Here is a 17971-nt window from a genome sequence, read left to right as displayed (position 1 = left end):
CGCGGCATGGCGGGGTTGCCCGGTGCCGCGCGGACCCGGAGCGGCTCTCCGGGCTCCTCCGCCTCCCTGCCCGCCCTGGACGGCGCCTTCCTCCGCTCGCCGCTCGGGGGGCTGATGGGCGCCCAGGCCGTGAGTACCGGGGAGGGGGCAGCGGGGGGGCTCGGCTGCGGGAGCGGCCGTCCGAGCGCATCACCCACTTTGAATGCTTGTCTTCATTTCCCTGGCTGGAAACAGGCAGGTTTCCCTTTGGCTGCCATCCCTACCCCATCCTTGCTCTCTAACCCTAACTCATCTCTAACCCTGAGATTCCTCAGACCCCCTCTCTCTTCCTTCCCTCTCTAAAGCCAGAGGAAAATTTGGCTGCTTGTCCTCGCACCCTTTGCCGGTTGTAACTCAGCTTGATGCCTAGCAGCTCCCAGCGCCAGGCTAGGGCCGATCTGCATGGGCATCTGCGGGGCACAAGTCAGTGGGTCCAGGGGGCTGTATGAAGCACGGTGACCCCAACCGGGGTGTGTTGGGGCTGCTCGCAGGGTGCCTACAGGGCTCTCGCACTCCCAGCCCTCCAGGCTGTCCTCTCCGGCAGTCAGGCTTTGGCAGCCTCTCTCAGACAAGCCCAAGGGTCTTTGCACCGTCAAAACGAGCAGCAGCATCACCTCTCCATTGCTCCAGCGTCAGAGGCAACCACAGAATAAACTCCTGCTGCTGCTCCCTCCTGGTACCTGGGACCTGGGGTGCAAGCTTGTGTGTCTAGGGGTGGGCGTTCAGCTGCATATGGGGTGATGCGTGACCTGCCCCAGTGTTTGCCCACAGTGCTGCCCCGCTGCAGTGGGGAGCCTGTTTGCTCATGCCCTCTCTCTAGGGCAGTGTTGTGGGGGGCAGCAGCAGGACATGCCCTGAGCAGCTGCTGTGAAACGGCTGGTGTAGACTTGGCTCCCTCCTCCAGGTTTCAGCCCCTGGGCACAGCTGAGCTGTGACACAGGAACAAACACTCAGGGAAGGGTTGGGGAAGGATGCTGCCAGGGGGCGTCTTGCAGGAGCATCAAGAAGGAAAGATGGAGCCAAGAGTAAGAGAAGGGACCCTTCAACCCCATGCCTGTCCCACCTCTCCAGCCCATCAGTGCCCCTGCTTGGGCTGTACCATTTCCTTTGGCAGCAGTGTTAAACATTGGCACAGCTCCCATCCACCAAGACCCACTGCTCCCCAAACCTCTCTCCTAAGGGCTCCTGCTTTTCTCCCCCCAGCAGCCACAGCAAGGCAGCTCACACATGCCCCCTCCTTCTCCCGGAGCACACCAGACTTTTTCCTTTACGTGTTTCTCCTCAATGCATATTTTGCAATCACGAGTGTTAGAAATGGATGTTGACAGACAAAGAGACATTGTCAGGGCAGCTGAGCACCAGGGCGTTGTACTCAGGCAGGACAAAGGCTGTTGTGTTTCTTCAGTGACAATAAGCAAGGAGGGCTTACGCAGGGCCAAAGCAGCTTTCCAAAGAGCCCTTCTCCTCCCCACCGGTGGGAGATGACTCCATGGTTCCCCTGCCAAAGTGGAGGTGAGCACAGGAGCTGGGTAGTGCTGGCAGCTTCACCACCTCTGCCCAAAGAGATCCCAAGCCCAGCTGGGAAGCAGAAGATGCCACGGCTGCATTTGGGGCATGTTCTCACCCCAGCCTTGCTATGGGGCTGTGCCATGGGGAGCTCCCCAGGATGTTCGGTCATGCTGGGAAATATGGAGGGTGCAGGGCTGGAGCCTTCTTGCTCCCCGGGAAGCAGGTTCAAGACTCCCTGCTTTGCTCTGGTCCAGCTGGGAGGTGAAGAAGGATGGTGAAGCAGAGCCCACCAGCACCTGGCCAGCTCTGTGTCCCAGTGCATGGGCTGCGGTTGAGGCTGCAGAACAAACAGGGCAAATCACAGAAAGCAGCATTTGCTTTGCAACAGCCTTTCTTTTCCAGGCCCCATCGCTACATGCTGGTGTCCCATCCTCTGCTTGCTCCATCATGGGTTACGGGCCATCAGAATAAAAAGATGCCTGCAAACTTGCTGCCACAGGTGCTCCAGGGAGTTCCCTGGGGAGGGGATGCTGGAGAAGGCAGCTGCTCCCTGGCTGCATCACTGCAGGTGAAGTGGGGCAGAATGTCCTTCAGAGTCCAAAGATCAGGGGTAGACACAGCACAGGGAAGGGAAAGAAAAAAAAATAAGAATAAATGAAATGCTACCCTGGGCTGGGCTCTTCCATCCCTGCCTGCCAGGGAGGGAGCCAAGGGCAGACACCTGCTCCCTGCTGCGGGCTCTGCCCGGGGCTGCAGTGAGCGGAGAAAACGGCTCTGCTTATGTCTCCTTGAGCAGACCCAGAAACAGACTCACGTACCTGTTTCTTTGTGGATCACTCTGCAGGCACACGATGCTGCAATTGCTATGTAGTCAAACCTGCTTAACAATGAAAGGTGAGCCCTAGAAGCTGTACATACAGGAGGTATAAACCAGACCAGACCAGACCAACCAAACAGTGGAGAGAAGCTTGCTTTTTCTTTTTTTTTTTTTTTTTTAAATGATGCTGCACCTGGAGGAGGTCAAGGCTGAGCTGGGGACCCAGAAGCCCCCACATCCAGCTGTCATCCAGCCCATGAGATGTCCCTAACACTGAGCCAGCACCTGCAGAGACTGGTTGTGGGTATGGGGGCTTTTTGGTTGAGAAGGGACCTTTGGTGGTGAGGATGCCGAGGTTTCACCCATCCTGCCTTGCAGGACATCCCTGTACTGGCTCCTGGGGCAGCAGTACAGGGGATGAGCCCACTCCCAAGCAATGAGGGTCTGGTGAGCCTGGGTTCATGGGTGATGTTCTGCTTTCCACCTGCAGGAACCACCACCTGAACATATTCCCCGTTTCACCCTACAGGTGCTTGGCTTACTGGTGTGGGCTCTCATCGCCAACACAACATACCACCTCCATGCAGCATACAGCTGGGTGATGTTCGTGTCCATCTTCTTCTGGATAGTAACAGTCCTTTTCTTCATGACTTACCTCCTGCAGCTTCAGCTGAAGTTCTATGTGATCCCCTGGCCCCTCGTGGTATGTACCTGAGAGAGAGGAAGGCGGGGTCCCAAGTGGGAAACATCCTGGGGAGATGCTCTGAGAGGACCAGGGCTTCAGGCTTTCCTGGGCTGATGGAACAAAGTCCCCTGCACTTTGCACAATGACATTGTTTCATTCTGCCCCTCAATTGCTTAGAAAATTTTCAAAACAGAGAGCCCTGTATCAATCCAGAAAGTTACAGCCACTGTCACTGCTGCAGTCGTGGTGTCAACCAGAAACCTCTCAGCGCAACCTGGGGCGTATTTAATGAGATGTTAACCTGAGGTTTGTTCTCAGCATGACGGGCTGGACCCTTTTCCTCTGATTCTCCTGGAGAAGAGGGTCTGATTCTCCTGGAGAAGAGGGAGGAAGGTGAAACTGAGCCTTTTGCTCATCCCTCATGCCAGCACACACGAGTCTGAGCCCAGACCTCAAGAACTGCTCTTTGCCTTCCCCAGCTGATGATCTTCAATGCTGTTGCAACCATCCTGTACATCACCGCCTTCATAACATGTGCAGCCGCTGTCCAGCCTACGTCATGGCGGCAGTGGGATTACAACCGGAGAGCCGTGGCATCCGTAAGTAGCGGTGGGCAGGTGTGGGCCATGGGGCTGGGGCGGCCGCCATGCTCATGCGTGGGGTGCGCTCCTCTTCCAGTTCTTCGCCTGCCTCGTGATGATCGCCTACGGGGTGAGCACTTTCTTCAGCTTCCGTGCCTGGAAAGGACTCGGCAGCAATGCAGCCACCAGCCAAGTGACTGGCCACCCATAAGGAGTGGACAGCAAAGCCCAGTCCTGGGCCACCCTGGGTCAGCTCATGCCAGGCTTGGTGCCACCAAGGTCTCGTTCTTGGACCAGCCTGTACTGGCAGGAATGGTTGGTACCAGGTCACGTGGACACTGCTCTGTGGTCTCTGATGATGCTTTCAGCTGATGTGCCCACAGCGCAAACCCACCGATGCTGTCACCCACAGCCTTGCCAGGAGGACATGGACTCACTGGAGGCTGAAGCTCCTGCTCATCCTTGGGGCTCCTGCTCGTTGCTGGAGCAGCTCTGCTGAGGGGGCTCAGCCAATTCCACACATTCCAATACTAAAATTCATTAAACCAAGCCCAGGCTCCTGTCTCTGGTCATTCACAGCTACAATGTAAGTAACTGCAATTAACACGATACATAAACTGTGGCAGAGCTGAAAGATGAAGGCCAAGCAAAGGAAGGAGTCTAAACTGTTCCTGTATTGATTTCTAACAATTTGAAGCAAAAATTTTATGCTTTAAATAAAAATCTTCCTAAAACCAGCAGTGGAGTCTGTCAAGAAAAAAGTTTGTATTGCCAGAAGGTGCACATACAGCATGGCATTGCGCAGACAGCAGAGCTGTCACCTGGGAGAGGTGACTGCCCCTTCCCACTGCACATGGGCATTACAGCCTGGCCCCAAGGGAGGAGGTACCAAGTCCACAGGGTTCACCTTGCTTTGCTTTACATACATGCACACCCACAGAGTGTGAATCCAATACTGCAAGAACATGAAAGAGGTGCCAAGGCTTTGATGCACTCCCTCCTGCAGACTCAGCACTATAGAGTTGCTGGAGTTAATAGGACCACCTATTAACTGGCAAGTCAATTTTGCATGTCAGCTACAGGTGGTCTTTAAAAATTAGTACAACTAAGTCTGCAAATGCTCTGGGAACACACCAGGATCAGTTCCATGCTGTTCCCCCATGCTGCAGACAACAAATTCAGCTTTTATTTCTTAGGGACACGAATTGGTTTGTTAGAACTTGAAGTGATGCCCTGCCCGACACAACTTTTCCTTTCACGTCCTCCTTGTACAAGCTAATAAAAACAGATGAAATGGGTTCAATTTATTTCCGGATATTTCTACACAGGAAAGCTGGTGCACAGTGAGCTACGCTGCAAAATTTACTGCATGCTCTGCATGGGAAAAGTTTTAACAACTTGTCTACAGAAGCTCAGGAAATTTAACTGCATTAACGGAAGGTGTGAATTGAAAAGGACTGGACAAACTGCATTAGCCCCTGGCATATCTGCCTTTATTTGGTTTTCAGTGAGCTAAATGAAGCATCAAGTTTCCACAGCTATGAATATATATATAAAAATCAATAAGAAAATTAGCCTCTTCATGCATTGTTATGACAATGTTAAAATTCTTAAAATGTGAAGTTAGACTTGCACACAGATAGTCCATTACATAGAGAAATTTAATCTCTTTAAAAAGCCCCTCTGCCTGATGGAAAATGCATCAAACTGGGGATGAGTGATAGGAGTGTTGCAGAAGGACAAGCTATTCTGGGAGCAGCAGCCCACAGAAAACACACAGACAGAAAAGAGCGGCACAGGGGCAGAAAGATATTGCAGGAAACACTGAGATACAATTCCCCATCAAAATAAGAATTCATCCCCAACCGTGCCTTGTAGCCTCTGAAATTACAAGAGACCTTGCTTAAAATACAACAGAACTCCCTTCAGAAAATTAATGCCGGAAGTATTAACTTATACTGCCATTGATTTAAGTAATTAATTGAAACAGCTGTAATAGAAAAAGAATGAAAACTTTTTACAGTAAAAAAATGTCAGGGATATTTTTAGTTTTAGCTGCAAATAATTATTTTAGCTCAACAATTAACAATTATGTCAACAAGATTCTTTTAAAATTTGATAAGATTTGTTCCTGACATTAAAAAGTCAACATTATATAAACAGATGAGAAATTAAATTAAGAACTCAGTCCATACACTGTCAGTAGAAAAACAACTAGATTTTAAGTCTCAAATTTTTCTGATGTTAACCTCAGGATTCACATGGCAGGGAAGCTGCATCTAGTTTGTGTTAAAAACATGACCCTCTGTTTTCATAACTTTTTTTCTGGGAATAAACATCTTGGAGCATCATCTCTGCTTGCGAACTAACTGCCCATGCATGCCTGAGCACCGACTTCTGTGCTCATGGGAAAAGCTGCTTTTTACGGCACAGGTGGTAGGTAGACCTGTAAAAACCTGTGAATCCTGGTGGGACAACCCCAGCTGACAGAGCTTCACTGACTTTGCTGCTGTCAGAAGGATCAGGAACATGCATTTCAAACCACAGAATTGCAAATTAGCATTTTTAGGGATGTACTCACATTGCCTTAGCGGGTTACTGTTGCTGAAGAGAGAATCAAAATGAGTTTGTGTGGTGTTCACTGGAACAGAAAGTCTACAAAACTGCTTTTGATCAAAACACACCCAGAAGGATTTCTAATCCCCTTTAAAAAAAAAAAAAACAACAAACAAACCATGAAACTCCCCCCACCCCTCCAAAGACATTTATTGCAATTCTTAATTTTGCTTCAGCTTCTGGCTTTTATCATTCAAATCTGGCAAGCATAAATTTATTAGAGGATATTAAAAAAAATTCTGAAGGAATAGTTTGTTTGGGGTTTTTTTTTGTTGTTTTATTTTTTAAAGGAAGTGTGTGTGTATCTAGGTGTGTGCACCTATGAGGGAGATTTCAACATACTAGAATAATCCCAGACAAAAAACTGCAGAGCCATGAGCACAGCATACTAGAAACTTAATGAGATTAATTATTGCAGCACTCATAAATTTGGTATATGCAGAGTCAAAATACTAGGATGCTACATTTAGTGTTGCCAGCCAGCCTTAAAAAAGCCATTATGGTCTGTCCACAAACCTGTTTAATATTACTGTATTTTGTAGTATAATTATGGCTTATTTTTGCCTGCATGGCTAGGAGTCTTGATGGGTATTCAAAGACTATTTCAGCTGAAGAACAAAGTCCTAGTACTGTTGAAATCAGTCAGATGTCAATAGGAACAGGATTTCATGTTGTTTGTTCTTTTAAGACATTTCTTGTCCACAAACAAAAACTTGCAATGGCCCGGCCATAATTTTCCTTTGTCTAGGCTAGGTTCTCATCAGGTGACAGCCACCAATCAACAACTTCACTGCTGCTGAAGGGCATCTCCCCTGCTGTATCAAACTGCTGTGGGTCAGAGCAGAGGGTACTGCTCACCATCCTGTGTTCTATCTACTCTTAGGCTTTTAAAGAGATACTCACATTGCCTGAGCACGTCATTAAGTGGCAGATTAACGTGCCTGAACAGCGTAAGAACAGAGGGTCCCTGTAGCTCCAAATGCATTTTAATTCCAACTGCCAGAGATGCGCCTGGGGTTTTGTCACAGGCTTATGGCTACAGTTCCACCAGCAAGCCACTCATCTATTTTTCAATGGATGCTGAAAAATGCATTGCTGCACTAATGTTGCTAACAGTTTAATAGCAAAATCACGCCTTTTAATCAGCATGCTATTTAGAGCAGTAAATAACATGTTGGTAAACATGTCTGTGGCCAACCTACCATCAAGCTTATATTACTAGAACTAATGCAGCTGTGCCTCTGCCAAAAATAAAGTAAGAAACTGCATACATAGGCCAGATTGCAGTTTATCATGGTTATTTTTCCCCAGTGTAGAAGAGCTGGGGCCTGAACAAAAGTGAATCAGAGAACTTTGCAGATTAAGGGTGAGACTTAAAAAAGCCAGAAAGCAGACAGATTTACACACTAACATATCAATTGTCAGAGCCAAGAGGCAGTCTTATGCTAGAACATCTACATATTAAAACATATTCTTCCATTAAAAAGCTGTAGATCACTTAAGATCACATTAAAGTATTTTAAAAGAACACCAATCAACAAAACATTGATGGGGAGGAACTGAGAGGTTATGTATTCACACCTGTCCTTCCAAGAGTGGGAGAGACATGCTCTTTTTACGCTGCCATCTTGATTCTGAAAAGTTCTACCTTTTGGGGAGATGGTTAAGATGCCAACCAAATAACACGCGCACAGGCCTGTTTATTGTCCTTTCAGTTGCTGGGCTTCTCAGCATGCACAACGGTTAGGCTGGTGTACAAATACTGTGTATTTACTGTGGTAGAGGTGAAATTGTTGTCTTCTGTGGTCACTGAATACCAACCAGAATTCACAAACAGACGTTTCTAGGATCAGGCCTCTGAAGGTATAGTCTGGAGGGTGAATGAGTTTTCATCATGTAAAAGCACCTTGATTCTCATGACCTTTAGCGTTTTAATGTCCAAATGAAAGCAGCAGCACTCATCTGCAGAAGGAAAGTGCTGCATAAACTGTTCTAGGAGGAGGATATTGATGATTTGTTTAATGAAGTCACCACTAACCCACTGCTTAAATCCAGACTTCGACCTTCTTTCTCCTAGAAATATCAGAGAAAAAGAAATCCGTGACTCAATGCTGTTTTGGAATAAGCAGTTCAAAAAACGAAACAGGCAATACATATTCTGTTTGTTGCATCAAATCAATATAAAATTACACGTTACCTAAGCATCTATGATTGAATGTGAACACAAACGTCAAGAAGAGATTGTGCAGGAATCCCTGGAGTAAGGTCGCTGTCACTCTGCCAGATGTACGTCCAGGTCAGAGCACAGTCTTGTTTACATCTGGTCAAGAATGGCCAGCCAGCAGGCTCATGCAGTGCTCAAGGAACTAATAAAATCTAGCTTCTGTGGTTTGCCTCTCAGGTGTCCCCAAAAGTGCAAAACCCAACTGAAACTATTCCTGCTGCTGAGACACGGACAGTCTCTTTCTCCTCAACCTGCCCCCATTTTCACAAAACTTAAAGGGGTTGGGTGAGGCAGCAGAGGACACAAATCTGACAACAACTTTGACTCTTTTGCTCCTTTGTCAAATGTGACTGGACAGACACTGGGAGCGCTTACATGTATTTCATTTCCCTGGGGAAAAGCTCATTCACAAACATTAATACTTCTGTTTGTTTCTCTAGCCTAGACAGCGAGGAGAAGAAATACAAATGGAATAAGCTTAAAAAGCTAGTTTTGGATTGGCTGGGGAAAAAAATAAAAATTAAGAAAACGTATCATAGAATCACAGAATGGTCAAGGTGGGAAGGGATCTCTGGAGGTGATCTGGTCCAAACCTGCTGCTCAAGCCAGGCCACGCAGGACCATGTCCAGATGGCTTTTGATTATGTCCAAGGATGGAGACTCCACAACCTCTCTGGGCAACCTGTTCCAGTGTTCAGTTACCCACACAGTAAAAAAGTGTTCCCTTATGCTCAGTTGGAAATCAACGTTCAAAGATGCAGAAAGCGTGTGTTTCTGAAGAACTGCTCCACATGCCAGCTTCACTCATCTTTTCCAGAAATTATTAAATGTACATTTTGAGCTTAAATAGCCACCCAGAGAAGTTATTTGCCTTTTGACCCTGTACAGATTTTGAATAAATGATGCTACCTACTGTAGTAACACTGCCTTTGGTACTCTCAGGCAGAGCTACACAAAACCAATAGCCATTATGCCAATGAAAAATAAACCATGTGACATACATACAGCTCTGTAATCCAAGAACATTTCTTTGAAAGCCAGAAAGTCAGTAAACGTGAGAAGCATATCAAATATGTCACCCGCCATTTCATCTTTGTGCTGTCTGTAGAGAGAAGAAGTTGGGGAATTAGAAAACTGTGTGGTAAATAAACTTTTATTTTAAAATAGTATGAGGTCAAAAGGATACCATGGCAAATAGAACAATATCAAAATTTAAACAAGAATATTATTATGGGTCTTTCGTAAATCAAAACTTTAGCCAAATATTACCTTGTAGTACTCCCAATCCAAGTACATTAATATATTATATTTACATAAATCCAAGGTGTAAGAGTATCACATCAGTCCTTGAAAACCAGACAAAGCAATTGACCTGTAAGTCAACAGAAGTAACACTCAACTAACGTTTACCTATTTATTTATCTTGAGCACTGAAACAGCTAGTCTCTCCCCTGGAAGGTGAGAAAGGTTGGGGAGAGGCACAGAATGCTCACACATATCCCTTAAGAATGAGGGACTGTACTGACAATACTTGGTAGCCGACTTTTGATTAAAACATTTTGGAAGAAAGACTCTGTGCTTCCATACTGGCATATTTCAACAAGACTTTCTTAAAAGTCAAGGGTTGTTTTGTTTTGTTTTTTTAATTATTTAATTCTTATCAGAAGGAGCTTTACCTTAAACAGTCTATCTTTTAAGCATACTATGTGTATTCACAGTAACTTCCCAACGTTTTATTTTAAAAACTTAAAAAATTAAATAAATTCAAATATTATAAGATATTCAGTTCCCAATGAGACTTGATTTTCTTATCCAAGGGGAAAACCAGTGATCTTTCAAAAGTGGCCTCTTCATAAAGTTGGTTAAGCTGAAGTGACTAAATGCAAAAGCTTAAGACAAATCAAACTTTTCTCTGAATGCTTTCTACAAAAATTACAATAAAGACATTATATCACATGACTGTTGAAAGACTACCAGACTATTTAAGTGTCCACCACAGAGCCTGAAAGAGATAGATGAGACCCAACCTTTTAAGGGTCTGACTTGTGACAATGATGGAGATTCTCATTCTGATTTATCTTCCTACCCCTTAAACCCCAATATATTTCAGCATAACACTTCAGAAATTTAGAGTGGCACAATGTTCTGAAGGCAAGAAAAGTAGTCAGTCATTGCATGCACAAACACTTTTTTTTTTAATTAAAGACAAACTTCTTTCTAAAGGGAGAACTGTTGAACCTAAGTTTTAATCTAGATAAAGAGAATTAACTGAGAAGCACATAACCTGCCCCCCAACCAAAAGCAAAGCAGAGACTTACTGCAATGACATTGTGAAAGCCATCATATTAAAACCAGGAATCCGATCAAGCAATTTTTCTTCGATGTATTTCTCCACTAAAGAGATCTGAAAAAAACAAACAAACCACCCCAACAACAACATAACAAATTTCAGGAGCAGATTTCAAAACAGTGCATCTTCCTTACACTGACACCTTATTGACACTTTGTATTATCCTCACTGGGCCAACAACTACAGATTCCTTAGCTGGGCAATGCTAGTTCAATTATTCACACCACTGCTGAGGCGCGGAGCTGAACATTTTTGCTGGGAATACTGGTGAGAACAAAACATCTGTATAAGTTTTCAGGTGAAAAAAAGAGAAAGGAACCTAGAGCTCCAGAAAACATCTTTCTTGCTCACAGATGATGAATGAGACAGCAGGCAGTACAGCAGGCAGTATGTTGGCTCTGCTCCATGCAAACCCACTGTTTTATAAAGGGGGGAATACAGGACCTGACGTTGGCCTTAAAAAAAAACCAAAAAAAGCATTACATGCAAGAAATAGGAAAAAGTATCTTACATATTCATTAAAAATAGAAGTATAGATGAGCTTGTTTTCTTCTGAGTCATCAAACTCCTGGTAGTGCTTCTCCATAAAAGTCCTCTGTATTAACTGGAAATCATCATCTGGGCCACAACAAAAATGCATCATACAGTTACGAATTTAGTCATTCTTTTTGTAACACAAAAGCCACATTCACTAGTCCTCCACTTCCCTGTTGTAACCATGGAGCCCTGCACACATGCAGGGTCAGTCACACCACTGCTCAGCTGCCGCTGAGCCACCATTTCTGACCCATCTGTGAGAAGACAGAGGCTGCTGGCGGAGGGCAGTGCTACTTCAGTTAAGGGTGCCAAATCAACAGAGCAGCAGCACATCAGTCCGCATTTTGACAGCAGCTGTGTATTCAGAATGGAATGGGATGAACATGTCAACCTAGCAAGGACTACAGTTACTTCTTATAAGTTTCATTTACACTTAGTATTAGCAAAAAAGTCCTCCTGCTTTATGCTTTATTAGTAAGGTTATTTATTCTGAACCCCTTTTTGTTCAGGATCTGTTTTGTTTTGTTCAGCAAAAGTGACTACCTCTTCCCTATAAGAATTCAAAATAATTTTTTTTCTTTGAATTAAAAAATATTAGTGAAACTCCCAGATTTGTTTTCATCTGCTGAGGATTTTTTTTCCAGTTGTGGAAGAAAACAAAAATAAAAATGAACATGGTAGGTCACCACCAACTTGAACAGAACAGGTATAAATATAAAGTTTACTTATACACAGTGTTAAAATACACCAGTCTCAGCTTTCTAAAACTGAAAATATATTTCTAATATATTCAAATTTAGTTTAGCAGGCATTTCTCCAGATTCAACTACATCACCAGGCAAACTGAGGCTGCAGAACCTACCTATCTCTGGGAAGGATGTGGTAAAAAAGATTATATGCTGTTCTCATGAAGCAGCTGATGGCTGATTAGCATGATTTCTGTCTTGGCATCTTGTAAACTACTTCCTTGCACATGCTGACTTCTCAGTTAAAATTATGGTCCTGAGAATTTAGCACCTTTTATTGCCTAAGCTCACACGCTGAGATCGGCACCATTCAACGTTCCTGCTATGAACAGGTCCTGCCATGTTACAACTGTATCCATACATGCAAGTTACATGCAACAAAATCAACTCAGAAGGATAGTTTCAAAAAGTGAAAAGTGGCAAGACATTATGACAGCCATCTCCAGTTACGCAATGCTGCTGCAGACAGAGAAAATAAACCGTTCTCTGTGTTTAGCAGAGACAGGACAAGGAACAAGATGCTTAAACTGCAGCACAGGCACTTTATATTACATATTATGAAAGGCTGCCTGCAGTAGCAACAGCTAGGCACTACAGCAAATTGCCTGGACAAACCATGGCAGCTTCTAAGAATATCCTGACAAACAGGTTAGGAGAGGTTTAGGCAGAGCTGGGAAAGGGAAGGCTACCTCTCACAGTCTCTTCCATCCCCTTTATAAAAGGGTATAAAAATTCCAAAAAGCTTTGATTTCTATGTGGGATTTACAAGTGTCTTTACTGTTTATTTATGAAGGAGTATATCACAGTGGTGCAGAGAATAATTTTCAAGACTCATAAGCACACTGTTGTGCAAACAGCACACAAAAGACTTTTATATATTTTTATATATATTTTTACTACACTACCAGGTTAGGGGTCACAAAAGGAAGGAAAGATTCCATGAAACAGGCAGGGGCTATTTTGGCTCTCTATGTCTGCTAAGAGAAGAGCAGCCTCCAATATGTTTAGCACTCATCTTGTTGTCTGTAACTACGTGCAGAGCTTACCCATTATAATATCCTCCAGGTACCCAACAATTGCATCAAACTCTGTGTCAGAAGGGGAGGAGCTGAAAGCAAAGACAGAAGGTACTCCATAAATATATATTTCAACCACAGCAGAAATAAAAGTTAAAATTAAAAAGTGTTAACAAAAGCCTAACCACAAATAAGCCCAATAATTACAAGATAAATGAATAATTTCCTAGTTTCAACCTACACATAATCCATGACACTGATGGTAAGACTGCTTCATGGGGATTCCCATCAGGCCTCTACTGTATTTCCCCCCCAGTAAGGTGCCTAATTGGGGGGGGGGGGGGGGGGGGGGGAAGTTGTTTTACTGGCATTACTGTCAAGGTAATTCCAGTCCTGGTGCAGAAGGATGTAAAGAGTATAATTAGAACAGCAAATTAAGCATTTTCCAACCCACAAATCCCAGCTGCTACCACAAGCTTTCCTTCTGCTCTCTTCCCTGAGTAACTCTACATGGTGATCACAGAACTCCAGACACTCTAGAGAATACTTCTAAATACATGGTCTTGTGAACCACTTAAACTCAGCGTATACAAAATATTATACAACTGAAGAAACTTAAAGGTTTTTCTTATGCAAGAAACATCCCCGCATGCTACAAATAAATGGCATAATCTCCTAAAGTCATGAGCAAATATTAAACACCATTATGGATCTGAAGTCATCCAGGGAAGAAACCTTTGGTACCAGCATTTCAGGACTCTGGATCCCTCTGCTAAATCTATTATTGTGCAGCTTGTTCAGACACATTAGATAATCCACAGGATCCCCTTGGCCTTGGCATTCAGAGCTCATCTTTAGTGGGGGATTAACTCTTCCTATATTCTCCAGGAGGTGAAAGACAGACTTTTCTCACACATGAGGGAAACAAGCTTTATAGGACATTTGTCTTTAAGAAAAAAGTTAGCTTTGATCAGCAAAAACACTATTTACATTAAATTAAAATTAAATGTATCTCTATTTCTCTTTCAAATTTCTCTTTAGTAAACAGAGCAGAACACTCTTTCAGACTAAGTTTTAAAAAAACTCAAAGTTATTTTGCTACTGAAAAATAGTTCAGTGAAATTAATCCAACAACAGTTTAACTGACAGTTTAACTATAATAGCCATAGGGCTCATTCTGACCAGGAAAAATTAAAAGATACTTGATTTAAAAAGGCATCTGATCACCAAGTGATGTTCTAGCAACATTTCTGATGTGTTAAGCCTTGGGAGAAGAGCAAAGCCAAGCCAAGGGACTGGAAAAGCGTGCTCTTCCACCAGAGAGCAGGATGCCACCAGGAGAGGAGCTGGCACAGCACAGTCGAAGCGTTACATACCCTGAGCATCACGCTTAAGACTTCAGGCAATAGGGCTCATCGCTTTCCGTTTACATGCAAGGACAGGAGACTTTGCTATGGATAATTTCCACTCTTTTTGTTCCCCTCCAAAACAGCACTATGGGTTTTATAGCTTATTCTAACAGCAACAGAAAATTTGAAGTATTAATTTAAGCCCCTGTTTAAGCTTGTGAGACAAATAATGGAATTTTAACTGTTCCAAAATAGCAGTGATTCCATCTCTCTATACAACACACCTGCATCCACACACCTGAAGAAACACGCGCTCACAAATCTTGGGGTTTAAGCCTTTGTCACCTCATCATGTCTAGTCTAGGCCAGCACAACCTGTGCTGCTGAAGAAGCCCAGGCACATGGCCATTTGTGATAGTCTGTAGACTGAAAGAACCAAACCTATGAACTAGAGTCACAGAGGCACAGGCACACGTCCCCTTCTGCCACAAGCTTTAGGAGAAGAGTATGCCAAACAAATTTTACATCTACCAGTGTAAAATTTGATTGAGGCCACCTGTAAAAGGTCTTGCATGTCTAGAAGGAGGATATTCCACACAGAGGAATAGTCTCTTCTTAGAATCCGCGATATAAGACAATGTACACTCTTGAAAAAGAGAGAGAAATTTTGAATTTAAAATGAACACACACAAAAAAAATGTTCAGCCTTACAGTGCTTATTTTGATCACTCAGCCAGGGCTATCTAGTGCTAGGCTCATCGCAGTTATATTTAGTTTGACTTCATCTAAACTCTAAACTGATGTTTGCTTCTGGAGCTTTGCATTCCATGCCCTTGTTCTCCTAAGAGGCAGAATCTGCTAATCAGTGTGGTATAAATTCATTTGTGTAATTATATTCCTATTAAAATATTTCAATTAGGAAATAGTTTATTGAAAATCTGACACAGAATGTAGTGTACTCACATGGCTACACCAAAGTTTTCTTCATCAGAAGTCTCCATCATTACACTGCATAACCAGACTAGAGAAGAGGCAATCTGCTATATTGCTGCTGATAGTGGTTATTTCTTCTTTTTAGACAAAGTGCTAAGGAGTAACATGTAACTTAGCATTAATACAAATTCAACCGTTAAATTACCATACACTTCTCAAACAGCAAATCAGGAGAGAACCTTTTAATTTTTAAATGCAGGAATTTCAAAATCACATTCTTCCAAAGTTACTGCTACTTCTTTTCTGTAATAACCCAAATTCTCTAGGAACTTTCTCCACCTACTCAGAGAACAGGCTCAAAATTGCTCACACTTGCAGTTAATCTCTGTAAGGGTTTTTCAGCTGACCTTTACATTTTTTCTCCTGAAGCATCTATGACCGACTATTATAAAGACACAAGAAAATGAAGCCAGATAAGATGAAGATGCCACCCCAGTTCAGTGCGTCGGACAGTGATCCCACGTGCCAGGCCAGGGACTCTGGCCAGCGCTGGTCTGTGTCCCAGCCAGGCCCTCGGCCCGTGGCTGCGAGCAGTTACTGACCCATCACACAGGACAGGGCACACAGCACCCCAGCGCGACCGAGATGGGCCAGTGCAGCAGCCAGCTGGCTCCTGGGTGCGTGCTGGGGACACCCTGCTCCCGCCACCGTTGCTGGGCTATATCTAACGCCGGCCTTCAGAGCAGCCCTCCGAGAGTGGGAGCCGGCTCTATGGCACTACCCCACGGCACAGGAGGAGGGATAAGCGCTACCCCCGCCTCCCCCTTCTCAGTTCTGGCTCCTGGGGAGAGCGAAACCCCCAGCCCTGTCCCCTCCCCAGGGGGACCCAGGCACCCGGCCCGCCTCACATCCCCCTCCTCGAAGGGACCCAGGCGACCGGCTGCCGTCATCTTCCCTCTCCAAAAGGCGCCCAGGTGACCCGCCCTTGTGAGTCCCCCCTTCCCGAGGAACACAGGCATCGGGCCCGTGTCACCTCCCCCCTGCCTCGGAAAGGGGCCCAGAGTCCCGGCCCTGCCCCGCACCTACCGCCGGTCACGGTAGCCAGCGGCACCTCCCCATCGCACACATCCTCCCTCCGGCCCGGCCGTCTCCTGGGAAACGCTTCCTTCCGCCCCGCCCGCAGCCAATCAGAGAGCGGAGACCGCCGCGGAGGGCCCGCCCACACCAAGAAGGCCCAATGGGGAACGTGGGCGGGGCCACACGGGAAGGCGGTGCCCGCCGCCAGGGAGGGCCGTCAGGCCTGGCGGGACGGGTGGCACCGGTGTCCTGGTTTGAGTTTACTGTCCAGGCATCAAAAGGCTGTCCTAGGAAGAAAAAAGAAAGATAACGTAGATAACGTGCGTCGTTATAATTCACACAGGCCCCCCCCCCCCCTTATTAAAGTAGGTTTTCCCCTCACACAGCAGGACGCCGAGGGCTGGAGGACAGCACTCTAAGACAGGGCCTCAGACGCACAAGCCTGCCTAACCCAGGAGTAGTTTAGGTCACCACGGCAAAAGGCTGTGCTCGAATGTTTCACACAAGTGCAGACAGCCGCCTGGCACTGGACTTGCCTTTCTGCCTCAGAGCCACTTCTTGTTTCAGGGACAGCTCCTGCTTCCACAGGCTGCCTGCATCACCCTCTGGCACAGAAATATTTGTAACCCCAGCTCTCAACAGAAGTGAAAGAATTTAAGAACAACAAATAGCCTTCAAGACATTTTTATTGTTGAACGGACAACTTTGCTACAATTAATTTCCCCTTCTGAGGTCTTGCGGAGCCACTGCCTCCCCTCCCCAGCCCAAGAGCCTTTGGGGTGTGCAGGAACCAAGGAGGGCACTACACCAGTCATGGAGGATCGAGCTTTACAAACACACCCCCATCATGGATTTCAGCAGAAAGCCAGTCAAATTGTACAGTCTTTCCCTTTGTGAAATGAATAGGACAGTTCTCTGCAACACAGCTCCCTCCTCTGGCACTGTTGGCTTCCTTTGCCCAACACCAGCTGCATGGAAGACAGTCTGGGGCAAAATTTTCCAGAGCATTCATATCTTTTCAACAAAATAATACAGGCACTTAGTCCCACATCCACAAACGCAGCAAGGCTCTCCGGTCACCTCCATTTCAAGGGGAAACCAGGCACCCAAAAGCCTTTGTGGACCTGGGTCTTAAGAGCTTAATCTCATACAGCAGTTGCTACAAATCAGGAGTCCTAGGCACTTCTGAAAATTTTACCTCAGTTAATCCTGGCCAGGGAAACCAAAGCCCTGAAGTTACTAGAATCTATTAAGGCAGAGTTCAAAATGGTTCTGTCCCACCTCTTCCCTAAAGTATGGCTTGTATGTTTGTACCTTAGGGATAAAAACCTATCATTACATTTGGAAGCATTTAAAACTTCATTTCAAGCGATTCTGAAATTCTAAGATCCTTGTGGCAGTGACGGTGTTAATGTTTGCTCATTCAGCACTGAGCAGGAAGGGACTCAGCCCTGACTGGCAACATGGATTGCAGCAATTGTAAAGTACAGTT

At 45.2% G+C, this 17971-nt stretch overlaps 2 protein-coding genes across 4 annotated transcripts; one reads left to right on the top strand and one right to left on the bottom strand.

Annotated features, from left to right (window-relative positions):
• Positions 1-4319, top strand: PLLP (plasmolipin). Its single transcript, XM_075510311.1, has 4 exons — positions 1-129; positions 2895-3068; positions 3530-3649; positions 3729-4319. Exons 1-4 carry the CDS (start codon positions 7-9, stop codon positions 3840-3842), a joined length of 531 nt encoding a protein of 176 aa, XP_075366426.1. The 5' UTR covers positions 1-6; the 3' UTR covers positions 3843-4319.
• A 3690-nt stretch (positions 4320-8009) lies between these two features.
• ARL2BP (ARF like GTPase 2 binding protein) lies at positions 8010-16765 on the bottom strand. 3 transcript variants are annotated; one of them, XM_075510307.1, is made up of 7 exons: positions 16489-16765; positions 15433-15555; positions 13151-13212; positions 11333-11439; positions 10790-10875; positions 9551-9573; positions 8010-8320 (listed from the first exon to the last, which is right to left on the bottom strand). In XM_075510307.1, the coding sequence occupies exons 2-7, from the start codon at positions 15471-15473 to the stop codon at positions 8097-8099; spliced, it is 543 nt and encodes a 180-aa protein (XP_075366422.1). In that variant the 5' UTR covers positions 15474-15555; positions 16489-16765; the 3' UTR covers positions 8010-8096. The 3 variants fall into 3 exon arrangements, with proteins under 3 accessions (XP_075366422.1, XP_075366424.1, XP_075366425.1); XM_075510309.1 differs by having other exon boundaries at positions 8099-8320; positions 9477-9573; positions 16489-16760; XM_075510310.1 differs by having other exon boundaries at positions 8187-8320; positions 9473-9573; positions 16489-16764.
• Between the last annotated feature and the right edge of the window lie 1206 nt (positions 16766-17971).

This window comes from Mycteria americana, chromosome 8 (genome assembly GCF_035582795.1).
Source record: "Mycteria americana isolate JAX WOST 10 ecotype Jacksonville Zoo and Gardens chromosome 8, USCA_MyAme_1.0, whole genome shotgun sequence".
In the NCBI taxonomy this organism is placed as follows: domain Eukaryota; kingdom Metazoa; phylum Chordata; class Aves; order Ciconiiformes; family Ciconiidae; genus Mycteria; species Mycteria americana.
The sequence above is the reverse complement of the archived record's forward strand: the minus strand, read 5'-3'. Positions and strand labels throughout refer to the sequence as shown.